General features: G+C 39.4%; 1 protein-coding gene across 4 annotated transcripts in view; it reads left to right on the top strand.

Annotated features, from left to right (window-relative positions):
* The window catches only part of LOC148655594 (solute carrier organic anion transporter family member 5A1-like), a 56,295-nt gene that overhangs the window by 30,870 nt on the left and 13,055 nt on the right, over window positions 1-12,370 (top strand). For all 4 annotated transcript variants that reach the window (XM_088642282.1, XM_088642279.1, XM_088642281.1 and 1 more), the window contains 4 exons: window positions 1,377-1,509; window positions 2,466-2,683; window positions 6,570-6,734; window positions 11,505-11,703. In XM_088642282.1, coding sequence (XP_088498408.1) covers window positions 1,377-1,509; window positions 2,466-2,683; window positions 6,570-6,734; window positions 11,505-11,703 — 715 coding nt within the window. The remainder of the gene's footprint in view (window positions 1-1,376; window positions 1,510-2,465; window positions 2,684-6,569; window positions 6,735-11,504; window positions 11,704-12,370) is intronic.

The following is a 12,370-nucleotide window of genomic DNA, read 5'->3' on the forward strand; positions in this document are numbered from 1 at the left end:
GCATGTGCAGTTTTGTTCTGCCTGAATCACAAATTTGGTTTTAGTGTTCTTTTTTTGTGGGTGTGATTTTTACTGTAACTTTAGACCAGATAATTAGAGGGATCTTAGGACTGTCACTCCTGAATGCAGCTGGGCTTTCTTCAACACAGTGCAGTGCTCCAGCACCAGATGATTCTGTTTAATAATGTATTATGCTGATGCTTCATGTAAACTGACATCACAATACAGCAAAACTGGTCCTTGGAAGGCTTATGTGCATGGTACTTACCTACCTGACAAAATGAATGTTGGCTCTTAGGCTTTTTTTTTTTACTGTCACCTCACTGTGAGAGCTGTAAATTATTTTACTTTGTACTGTGTGTATTTGTAAATCCTTTTCTCGTTAAAAAGTTTTAAAGAATGATGTGCAAAAAACGTAAAAACGTAGACGTATTATCCCCCTTTCCTTCAGTTTATCTCTGCGTCGCATAACAAACTGCTGGAAAGAGGGATTCCCTTAGTGGGGAGATTAGGGATAATCTTCAAGCTTCTGTGCACGTGGCAACAGAGGGATGAGAACTGAGTGAGCACACACCTTTCACAGCGTGCTCTGGGTTCGCTTTGAAACCTCTTTTTTTTACCAATGGACAAAGAAGAAGAAACAAAAGCCAGCAGTCAATTTTAGAGCTGCATATCCCGCATTAGGAATTAATTAAGCAGCATGGTGTCTGAATGCCCTTAAGCTCTTCTTCATTTGATACAGAAGGTATCGGCTGCAGTAGGCTGGTGTTGAAAGCCTCCGCACACACTGCTTGTATGGAGTAACTGTCCACTGAATGAGATCTGAGGAAAAGGACCAGAATACGAACCTATGCTGTCAACAATGGACTTGTTTCTAACCAATGACCAAGTAATAAAATAAATAAACCTGCTGTTCTCAAGGGTCACAACAGTAAGACAGTTGTAGGAAATGGTTTTGTTTTCTTGCCCTCGTGTTCTCTTTATCTTGCTCATGTTACATTTGCAGCTTTACTGTGTGTGCCTCATTTTCCGTGAAGCCCAATTTTGTTCGGTTGACAAAGATGCAGGGAGAATGTTTTTTTATTTCTAATTTTTTTCCACCTTTCTGCGATGCTTCCTCTATCCTTTGAGAATGGAAGGGCTTTTTAAAAATAAATTTGCTGAGATAAACTGACTTAAGCAACAAACCTATTAAGATTCTAAGCTTTTTTGGGCGTGTTCATTTATCTTCTCGTAATCTTATCCTTGATCTTAGAATGGATGTTCAATTTAACTTGTTGGATGTGATATTAAAATACGCACAACATTTGTGCTGATTTGTTTTCAGTGATGTTTGTGGCCACATCTCTGATGGGTGGGGGTTATCTGTTTTTCAGCAATCATGTATGTCATGGGGGCTCTTGGTCCGGCAGCAGGCTACCTGCTAGGAGGAGTCCTGATTGGATTCTACGTTGACCCAAAAACCATCATCAACATCGATCAAAGTGACCCACGCTTTGTCGGCAACTGGTAAGACAAAACATGAGTGTTTTCAGGATGGTTTCCAAGTGGCACAGCCAGTCAAGCCCCTTCTCTGGAGTGAAACGTGGATCCCCCATTCTGGACACTGCGGTTCCCACTCTGCGCTGGGCCATTAGTCAGCTGTAGCCGAAATAGTGACGTGTCAGTGGGATTAAGAGGCTTTGAGCTGTACTGGTCCCTGTGGCTTGCAATGAGAGCATTCAGAGCTGCATTAGTTTAATGCTGAGTCCACTGTACATAATGTGGGGTTCACAGTGTGAAAAATGGTGGAGACTTCAACTGAGGACATCTCACAGGATGTACACACGTCTTCCCAACTCCCACACTGGTGCTGGTATGAGAGTCATAGACCTGCCATGTTGTTTGACACACTGACACCAAATTCTCAAGGCTGGAAAGAGAAACAGAATTTGTGTTCTTAATAGGGGAGAGAAAAAAAGTATTTTGTGTGCAGGCTCTTAGCAGCAGTAAATGCGTCTGTGTGGGTGGGAAGAAATGCAGTTGGAAAAGGACGCCGTTGCACCGACTTGACTGGGAGGCGTAGAGAACTGTGTCTCTCATAATGATTCAAACGTTTAACCCTGTGTTGCTTTCAAGCTATGAATATTTCAAGATCCAATCATCTGTGAGGAACAGAGAGGGAAAAAAAAGCCAGAGTGTGTCCATAAGTAATTACTAACTACTTATAATGATTAATAATGTGTTACGCTGTAAGTCTTAATCAGTTAAATGACCAAAACATAGTCAGCATAATTAAAGCCTTGCATGAATTCAAAATATGTAATAGTGTGTATATTGTGTGCACTATATTGATGTTATTACAAGCCCAAGAATCCCACAGATGAGTGTTTAAGACGGAAGCGCACGGGTGAGACTCTTGTTCCTGCTCTGCTCTGTGGCCTGTCATACCCTGTGTCTACGTTTGTGTGCGTGTCCACCCACAGGTGGAGCGGCTTCCTGCTCTGTGCCATGGCCATGCTCCTGGTGATCTTCCCCATGTTCACCTTCCCCAAGAAACTGCCTCCTCGGCACAGGAGGAAGAAGAAGAAGAAGAAAATGAGCACGGATGACATCTCCAGCGACGACGATGTCATGAAGGAGAAATCCAGCAGCAAGGGTCAGACAGTCACCTCTTCCATGGGCTTTGGGAAAGATATCAAAGGTAGGCAGCGGGGCTCGTCATGGTTTTAACTAGCCGCTTCCTAGGGAGTGAGAAAGGACTTTGTGCGAGACAAACGGGAAAACTCTTGAGCTGGTGGTGGACATTCGTTTCTGCCTGTGATAGATAGAGATAGATAGATACTTTATTAATCCTGTGAGGGGAAATTGCAGCTCAACAGCAGCCAGGCACAATCAACACAGCGCAGTACAACATAATAATGCGGAATATACAAAAATAAAACAGGATGTATGGTGCACAAAGAGTAAGGTTTGGCTAGATCGTCATTTCTAATGAGCCGCCTCGAGATTAGATGTAAATAAATACGCAGTCATTTGCTACATTTGACCTGCACTTAGTTTTGTGGCGTTTCTCAGTGTAAAGAGTTCAGTTACACATCCATCCATTCTTTGACCACTTTATCCAATGCGGGGTTGCAGGGGGAGCGGAAGCCATGGGCGCAAGGCAGGGCACACCCTGGGCGGGACGCCAGTCCATCACAGACACAAACACAGACACGTCTACACTTGCCATCAGGGCCTTTTTCTCAGAAGCCGATTAACCAACCAGTATGTCTTTAAACTGTGGGAGCTAACTGCAGCCCCTGAAGGAAACCCATGCAAACCTGGAGAGAACATACAAACTCCACCCAGATAGCACCCCAGGAGTAGAACCCAGGGCCCCAGCAGTGCTAAGTTCAGTTATGCTGTATTAAATGCAATGTACCTGCTGTTTTGCCAACATACCTGTGGAACTGTTAAAGACACACATGCCTACAGAATTTATGGTGTAATGTCAAGGAAACTACAGCAAACATTCATTTACTAACCCCACCCTCCGAAATTAAATTCCTAAATGAAATATCTAAAAACAGTACAGCAATTAATTTGCAAATGGTACCATTTCCAAAGGGTAGAACATTTATCAGTTCACTTATTTTCTTATGTTGTAATAACACAAAATATAATAACAATAAAACAAATAAATGTCATAAACAATGTAATAAAAAATACTAAAATGTAAATGTTTTCGATGCCATTTTCTTATGGAAAGGAAAAGATACAAACATTATCTTTCTCAGATCTGAGTTGAGAAATGCTATGCTAGATTCAAAGCAGATTACTGTATGTTTTTTGTTTAAATTGAAACTAGGATTTGAAAATGAGGATTTCCTACTCCTGAGGAGAGAGGGAAAAAAAGCCTATGATAGTTAATGAAACCAAAAAGTACTGTAACATTGTATCAGAACAAAGTAAGAAATATATTGTAGAATAAAACCAGAACAAAAGTGAATGAGAAACGTGTTTGGATTCCTTCTGAAAAAGGTTGTAAAATTCCATTGCAAAATGCTGGGAAGCCAATAAGATGGCCATTCCTAAAATGCTGACTGGAATGTACTCCCAATTTTCTGTATTGGTGATATGAAACTTGTCATTAGTTGTGCCCATATAAATATGTAGTGTATACTGTACTACAGCTTGCCTACTGAAGTATTGTATATCAGTTAAATGATTTAATACATCTTAACATGTAAACCATGTTTTTCAACTGAAGTAAACTGTAATTGTTTCCTACTTAGTTTTAGCTATTATTTTTAATAAGCTCTTTACTAGGTGTTTTTCCATTCACTTGCCAAGTAAGTGGTCTGCCAGGGGTTATTCACAACTTTAAATATACACTCTGCCCATAAGTAGTTTTGGAGTACGAGGTTTTTTTAAGCCCTGTTAAATAATGATGTTTGTTAAAATGCAAATTAACAGGGTGACTGAGTAGATTTCAGTATCGGTCAGTGTCCATCGAGAAAATGGCTTGAGGAAAACTGCTCTGCTTAAATCCAATATCTGGCCTCTGTTGAACACTCTCCATCCATGTGAATATCACACAGCACCCCAGAGACTGGACAGAGCTCTAGTATGTCAAGAGGTTTTGGATTTAAAATAACTGGTACCAGATCATAGTAGCATATTTAGGAACCAGTAGCTCCATATTAGTTATGATGGCTGTGTAAGTATATGTACTGTATAGATTCTTCTTTGGAAAATGATTGCTGGCTAAATGATAAATTATCATTTTATTTTAAACCACAACTCTTTCTTAACTGACAGATGTTATAGATGGGTCTTTGACCCATAACAACGTTTAATTACTTAAACAGTCTATAGTTTCTGTAGCAGCTAAATCCCAAGTGCATTTAAGAAAATTAACTTTGACTTAACAAAAGACTGCACTAAATTTCTGTGACCCAATTATAGCCTTATTGTTCACATCTCATGCTGAATAAGATTAAACTTCAAAATATCCAATATAATTAAATTTAAAGACTTAATAAATAACCCCCACCACTAATTAGTACCCAAATTAACATGTAATCCTTTTTTTGTCAAAGCTGTCCTGAAAGCCTTCTTTGAATTACAGGGTTTCAGTATAAACTAGTCTAAGTTAAACATTCTGGAGCAAATTAAAGTCTGATTATGAGGAATTATAGGGATTCTACAACAATCCAGTCATTCAAAATGAGCTGACTCGGTTTGTCTCAGTTCAAAGTTTGTTTTAATATGTTATTATGGGTAGAGGTTTTAATTAAAATGCAATTTGATCACACACTTTAATAAAGACATGAAGCAGTTTTTAAAAGTATTTTCATTTAAATAATTTATGGGTATTAAGGGAGCCATCAGTACTCAGAAATTGTCACTTTGATTCTTTTGGCTTTTAGTTTAATAAAACTGTTTTACACCTGTCAATAATATCTCCCAGTAAACAGATTGAACAATGTTTTTTTTTTTTTACTTGAGTGAATGTGGCTTTTTACTGATTCAGACATGACCTCACTGGAGTTTGCCTGTTGCCTAGTAACAGCCTCATAACGGCAATTGTCAGAAACCCTTTCAGGGGAATGTGGTAAAAGACAATAACTAACTAAAGAGGGACAGTTTCACTCAAGGTAAGAATTGCATGGTACCAAATGTAATATGGATAATGTAATAGGTGGAATAATACAAAAGACTGTGAATGCTACAACAAGGGAGCCTACAACAAGTGGAGTTAGGCTCATTCTTTCTCAGCATATTATTTCAGGATAGAAGAAAGTAAAGTCAGCTGCTTCAGTTTTTCTGGTCAGTAAGGGCACCCTATACGGTAAAACACTGCACATTCCTTAGATTTTCTGTAGTGTCTATAAGGGTTCAAAAGATAATGAAAGCAAAACCTGTGTGTTCATATTGTGATGGTATAGTTACTGTATGTTAACTAGAGTTATAGTAGAACTATGCTATTTTATGGTTACCCATTAAACCGTTGGTTTGACCCAAATGATTTTAGAAAATGTATTTTGTTGATGGATTTGGAATAATTTCCAAATAATAATTTAAGATAATGTGACTTAAAAATCAACAACAAATGTTTTTGTAAATGTCATCAACACAGTTGGGTATTTTAGATCTGTTTTCTGTATTTTATCATCTCTTATTCTGTTAAAGCATTGTAGTATTACAAGCCCAGTTCTCACATTGTCTTTTGCTCATTTCTTCCTGATGAGCAAATAGTACATCAGTTCTGCAGTGTATTCAGAAACTACATCATGTGACTCTTCCAAAATCATTTTTCTTAGGTCTATGCCCTAGACAATAACAAGCATGAAGTTCTTTTATTCATGTTCACTGATATATTATGTTTTTCTTCAAGCCAGAAGTACATGGGGCCCAGTTATTAAGAGCATTTTAAAAACATGTGTTCAGATGGAGAGGTGGTGTGTACAGTATCCACACAATACCTGTAGATTACCGTCACCTGACAGGATATTTATTTGTTGTGCTCTGTCAATGTATAGGAATCTCCTCATGGTCCCTGGCTTCTGCTCATCTGTGGCTGTTTTCTGTTCTCTTGTCAGACCTACCCAGAGCTGCTGTCAGGATCTTAAGCAATATGACATTCCTATTTGTGAGCTTGTCATACACAGCAGAGAGTGCCATCGTCACTGCCTTTATAACCTTCATTCCCAAGTTCATCGAGTCTCAGTTTGGCATTCCAGCATCCAATGCAAGCATTTACACTGGTAAGACATCGCCATCGCAGCAATTGCAAACAAGCAAGGGGTCTCGGCGCTGGTAGATTGGTTCTCCTCGTGTACATATTGATCGAGTAAAAACCCTTCCTTTGTTTTCCAGAGGGCTTTATTGTGGTGTTGTGTAAAGGTTTTGTGAATCCAGACCATGTGCTGCAGAAAGAAAACACCGTCTCTGTCTTGAATATGTGTTTGAAATTCATATTTAGTGGGGGAAGTGAAGCCTCTACTTGTTGGGATTTTGAACATCTACAAAAACAGGACTTTAACACTTTCATTCCCTTCATTATCCATGTCTCTGGCCTCGCAGCCTGGTCCTTTGGCCTGATTCACAGGGATGGCTCCCACTATAACTGGAACATAAGTAAGGTTCCACCCAAAAAGAAGCCATTACCCGCTGCCCTCAGTCAAGTGAGGTAAAGACAAATGAAGCATGTAATTTTGGTGTCGTCCTGAACTGACAGTTGGTACCAAAATGAACTAATACTGGATCTTGTCACTTATTATTTACTCTATAAAAAAAATCTCTATCGAAGATAATATATCCAAATCCAAGCTAAGAGAAATGGGTATTTTGTAAAACCTCTGTCAGACATTTCATCAAGTGATTTGCGTAGAGGGTGAGGGCAGCCCCTTCCCTCTCAAAAGCAGTTTGTATTTGTACGAAGGCCTTCGCCGCGTTCAGGACTGTGAGCTGCGCGTCGTGAGTTCTTCTCTAGATGATGTAATCATGCTAGCTCTATCAGAAGGACGCCGGCTGACAAACTCAGCGGACGGGGCTGTGAAATTGAAAAGAATGCAGTGAGATGACCGCCAATAACATTTTTCTGGCCCTCTTGTAAACTTGTTGCTTCATGAAGGTCCAAAACAAAAATCTTGATTTTGGTGTAAAAGGCTTGTACTAAACTTCTGCCTGGAACTTGCAGTATAAGGTCACTGTATAGTAATCGGAGGCTTGAAAACCTCTCTGTCGTGCCACATTGCCAGTGCTCTCAGTACAGCCTCCTGAGACAGGGGAAAGGGGAAGATGCCTTTTGTTAGTAACTGCAGGAAGGTGTGGTAATGACATACTCATTCACTTCACCCCATTGCAGTGTTCATGGGCACATCTGTTTTTGTCGAGGGAAACAACAATAGCTTGTACTAGTAGGAAGCATCTTTTCTTGCTCAGCAGGCTGCATTAAGCAGGTTGATGTTTACGATGACTGGTGTTATGGAGGTGTTTTGGTTTCAATGCAATGCAGTCAATCGGACGATTGACTGCATTGCATTGCATTGCAGTGACCCCATAGGCATGAACTGCCGTTTGGTTTGATTTTTGGTTTGGACTAAATTTCCCCTTTAACATTAGTTATGAGTTAGCATCCAGATTACCTTAGTTTGTAATATTTTGAATAGATAAAGCCATTCATTTAGTTAATGCTTGTGCAATAACAGTACAGTATTTTCCACTCTTTAAATTTGTACCCTGAATTTTAAAGCCAATGATTTTTTGGCTGTTGGATTATGAATTAACTCACCATGAGCTCTTTGCTTTTTTCATGTTTATTTTTTGTTTTGTTTTGTGTGTCCCTGTTAAACTCATTTTGCCTTTATTTTGATTATTGTGGCATTTTTCAGTCCACAGCATCACAGGCATATTGTCTGTTCTTGCTTCTAGTTTTTGAATTAAATGCACAAAAGGATTTGCATGTGTGATCTTGTAAATATTGAACATGTTGGATACTTTGTTTTTGTGTCAGGAACAAAGAAAATATTTTTTTAAATATGCCAGCTGAGCTTTCTTATCAGTAAAATAGTGCTGCAGTTGCTTGGCCTCTGTCCCAGTGACCCTATGGAGAGTTTCCTGGTGATTGCAATGTTTATTTTTTTTGCAATTTGTTCCCCTCCTGAAGCCTGTCAGTAGTAATGAGAGCTCCTGGTGTTCTGGTTCGACAGCTACATCATGTAGATAAGATATAATCACTCTATTGGCCATATACAATTTCTTGTATTAGGAGTTTGTCTTTTCGCATACCCCAACTTGCTCTCCATGAGACACACAGACAGGGAGAAAAGCTTGGGGTCAGAGCGCAGGGTCAGCCAGTTATACGGCGCCCCCTGGAGCAGCTGGGGTTAGGGGCCTCGCTCAGGGGCCCAAAGGAGCGAGATACGAACCGGCAACCTTCCGGCCCGGATCCTTAGCCACAGAGCCACTGCACAGCCCCCACATCTCATCCATGCTGGATGGACATCTCTGTATGGGGAGTACTACATGGATGGTTAGAATTACTCTTACTTAATATATTGTATACATCTTCTTAGATTCTTAGACTATCTGCATCATTTTCCTGACTACATTAGATTCTGTTCAATTCTGGACATAATGACCCTGGAACTTCGGTTGGTTTATGAGGATAAAAGAGTGAAATGAATCTATTCCACATTTCCTGTACCTACATCATCCCTGGTATGGCCATTTTTTCAAAAGAAGAAATACTTTAGGCTTTTTTTTTCAATGTATTTGTCAGGAAAGGAAGAGGTTCAGGTATAAACTGTGGCAAAAAGTGGTATTTTTTCCCCCCAATCTTCTACACTCTGCAGATTCAATAACATTCAGCATGTGTGCACACGGTAAGACTGTTAAATTTGAAAAAGAATGGTCCTGTGAACTGTGAAGTTCACAAGACAACACACACTGCATGCATGTTAGAAATGCATAAGTAATAAATAATACAGATGCTGCTCTTCAGGGATGCTCTTCAGGGATGGTGATATATGGAATGCATGCTTACTGAAACTTTAAAAAAAGCAGTATCTTAAAGATGGAGATTCCTAATGTCAGTGCTGAATGGGTTATATACAGTATGTAGATTTTTATTGAATTACCCATTTATGGTATGGAAAAGGATTCATAATCCCGTGTTTTATTAAGAACATTTTTGTGAATAGTTATTGTATATAGGGTATTGGTTTTCTAAAACAAGGTCAAGTTATCCTGAAAAAAATAATAAATGTGAATATGCTTGCAGTCAGACATTTTTACCATATCAAGAAAAAGATTACAGATGAGATGAGACTGTTCAGTCCATCTTTCTTAGTTTGCTGTTGGCACCTTCATGATTCATGACAAGCACTGTGGCTCCTGTTGAACCAAACATGATTTGGCAGATTTGACAAGACTCCTATAATTATTTGTTTTTTAAAAATGCCTCCTGCTCTTAGCCTTGAAATCAGTTGCACTTGATTAACGTTCATACTGTCTAGGATTGGTCTTTTCTTAGTTTGAAATAATGATTTGATTTCATTAAGCCCTTTTGAGAATCTTAAATCAATTAATCATCCTCATAGGTTTTTTTTCCAGACTTAAAAGATTCAGTCATTCCAGCCTTGTCTTGAGTGCAGTGAGCTTTTCATTTGCTGTGTCAGTCTGATTGTCCTCATGTGGCCTCTTTCCAATCCTATGTTCAGCTGATTTTGTAATGTGCTCTATTGACAAAAAGCTGAATGCAGGCTTTTTAGATAAGGGTGCACAAGTGAACTGTACAATTGATACAGTGATGTCTTTATTTAAATGAATCTGTTTTTGCTGTATATCCAAGGATTATCAGCACATTCTCAGTATGGTTCAGATCATTTTTTAACACGACTGTATCAGTTTTAAGGAAAAGCAATTCTATGAAAGCATTATTTGATATTCTTCACCAGCTGTATTGGGGTTAGGACAGTGTCATACACTTTGACTTGGTCTGGCTTTGCTGTACATTCTGTACGTCTTATTTTTTTATGATGTTTGTATTCAGAATGCAAAGAGAACAAAACCTGCTCTTTCATTAGTGTTCACTCTCAAGGTTATGTTACAGATTAGTATGTCTTAGTCTTCGATCTTTGGAGCCAAACCCAGTGAAAATAATTTTTTTTGTTCTTAAAAGCGCTGAGTTGCTTTTGAGTTTTCTATTACTGTTTTCATAGATTTAATTCATAGTGACCTCATTTTTACTGAAATGAGCTAATTTGAGCAGCTAGCTTTGCAATCTTACGTACGTCTGACTGAAACTAAATTTGCTGCAAATATAATGTTACTATACTGTACTGAAAGATTCCAGTCTTGCTTCAACAGTCCTCCCTGAAATGTTTCATTTAAAAGTGTCATCTTCCTCTAATAGTAGCACAAATGACATTTCATTGGTAAGCAGATTTGTTTTTTATATGCTGCACTTTGAGGACGTAAGGACAGCCATGTGCAGAGCAGTCCAATATCCTCAGGGTGCAGATTGAGACGCAGGCCTGATATTGCCGGCAGTGAACTTTGACTTTCAAATCCTGTCAATTAGCTGTACTTTTCTGCAAGCATGTGCAGCAAACTGACAGAGCCCTTTGCTACATTCTGATGCTTGGCTCTGCTATCTACTCTTAGGGTAAAGTTTCTATCCTTGTGCATATCTACTGTGTTTATTTATGATGTATGTTAATTTAAAAATGTGTGCCCCACTCATTTTTGTATTATCCTCAGTATGTGTATAACATTAATCTTGTACTTTGCTAACACACGGGGAACTTGAAAATCCAGTGGACATTGTGGTTAATCTCAGTCAGTCTCTTATGTATTGCAACGTACAAACAAGAACATGCTGAAACTGAACCTTGTGTTCTTAGTTGGCACTGGGTTAGCAGATGTCCTCTTTTCTCTAAGGAATCACACCAAGTGCACGCTGCATTGAATTGCTGAGTTTCTATTTTTAATCAATGGGACTAATTTCATTTTTGCCCTTGTTTTCTCAGGTGTTATCATAGTGCCCAGTGCCGGTGTTGGCATTGTACTCGGAGGCTACATCATCAAAAAACTGAAGCTCAGTGCAAGAGAGTCGGCGAAACTGGCCATGATATGCAGTGGTGTGTCCCTGCTGTGCTTTTCCACACTGTTCATCGTGGGCTGTGAAAGCATTAACCTCGGAGGCATCAATATACCTTACACTACAGGGTAAGGATGCATGCTTCCAACGGCTGTGCTGTAATTTTCTCACGCAAAAACTATACGCAGAGTTGGCACTGGTATGACAGTGAGCCCTGTGGGGTTTTGGGGGCTCAGGGCTCCATTCCAGTTCTAGGAGTCTTTGCAAAGTTTTCATGTTTTTCCTGTGTTCATGTGCTCTGGTTTCCTGCCACGTCTCAAAAACAGGTTACATGTGATTGGTCAGTCTAAACTGCCCCTTTCTCTGTGGCCCGGCAATGGACAAAAACATCCTGTCCAGTGAGAGTGCAGCTGTGTGCTGTCTGTCTCATCTTGCAGCCTATGCTTCTGGCTCCTGCTTGACACAAGCAAGCAAAAATGCTTATGATAATTTGGTGTGATTGTGTGAGTTAAATCGGGTATAGGGTGGCTCCATGAATCTAAAACATTATCGAAAGCAAAAGGCTGTTTTGCTCCTCCTGAACATCTAAGGTAAATTCTTTTGCAATTCCTAAAATGAGGTCTAAGTCCAGAGTCTCGTTTGGCCTTCCAGTATCGGTTGACCCAGAGTCTGAGCCCACTCATTGTCTCTAAGTGTTTGTAGAGATCATCCAAGTTCAGAAAGCTGTTCTCTGTAGTTAAATGATTCCTCTGCAAGAGGAAAAAGAACATCCCTGTGTTTTAGGTTTCTGCCAGT

Source organism: Lepisosteus platostomus, chromosome 8, assembly GCF_059453375.1.
Source record: "Lepisosteus platostomus isolate fLepPlt1 chromosome 8, fLepPlt1.hap1, whole genome shotgun sequence".
Lineage (NCBI taxonomy): Eukaryota > Metazoa > Chordata > Actinopteri > Semionotiformes > Lepisosteidae > Lepisosteus > Lepisosteus platostomus.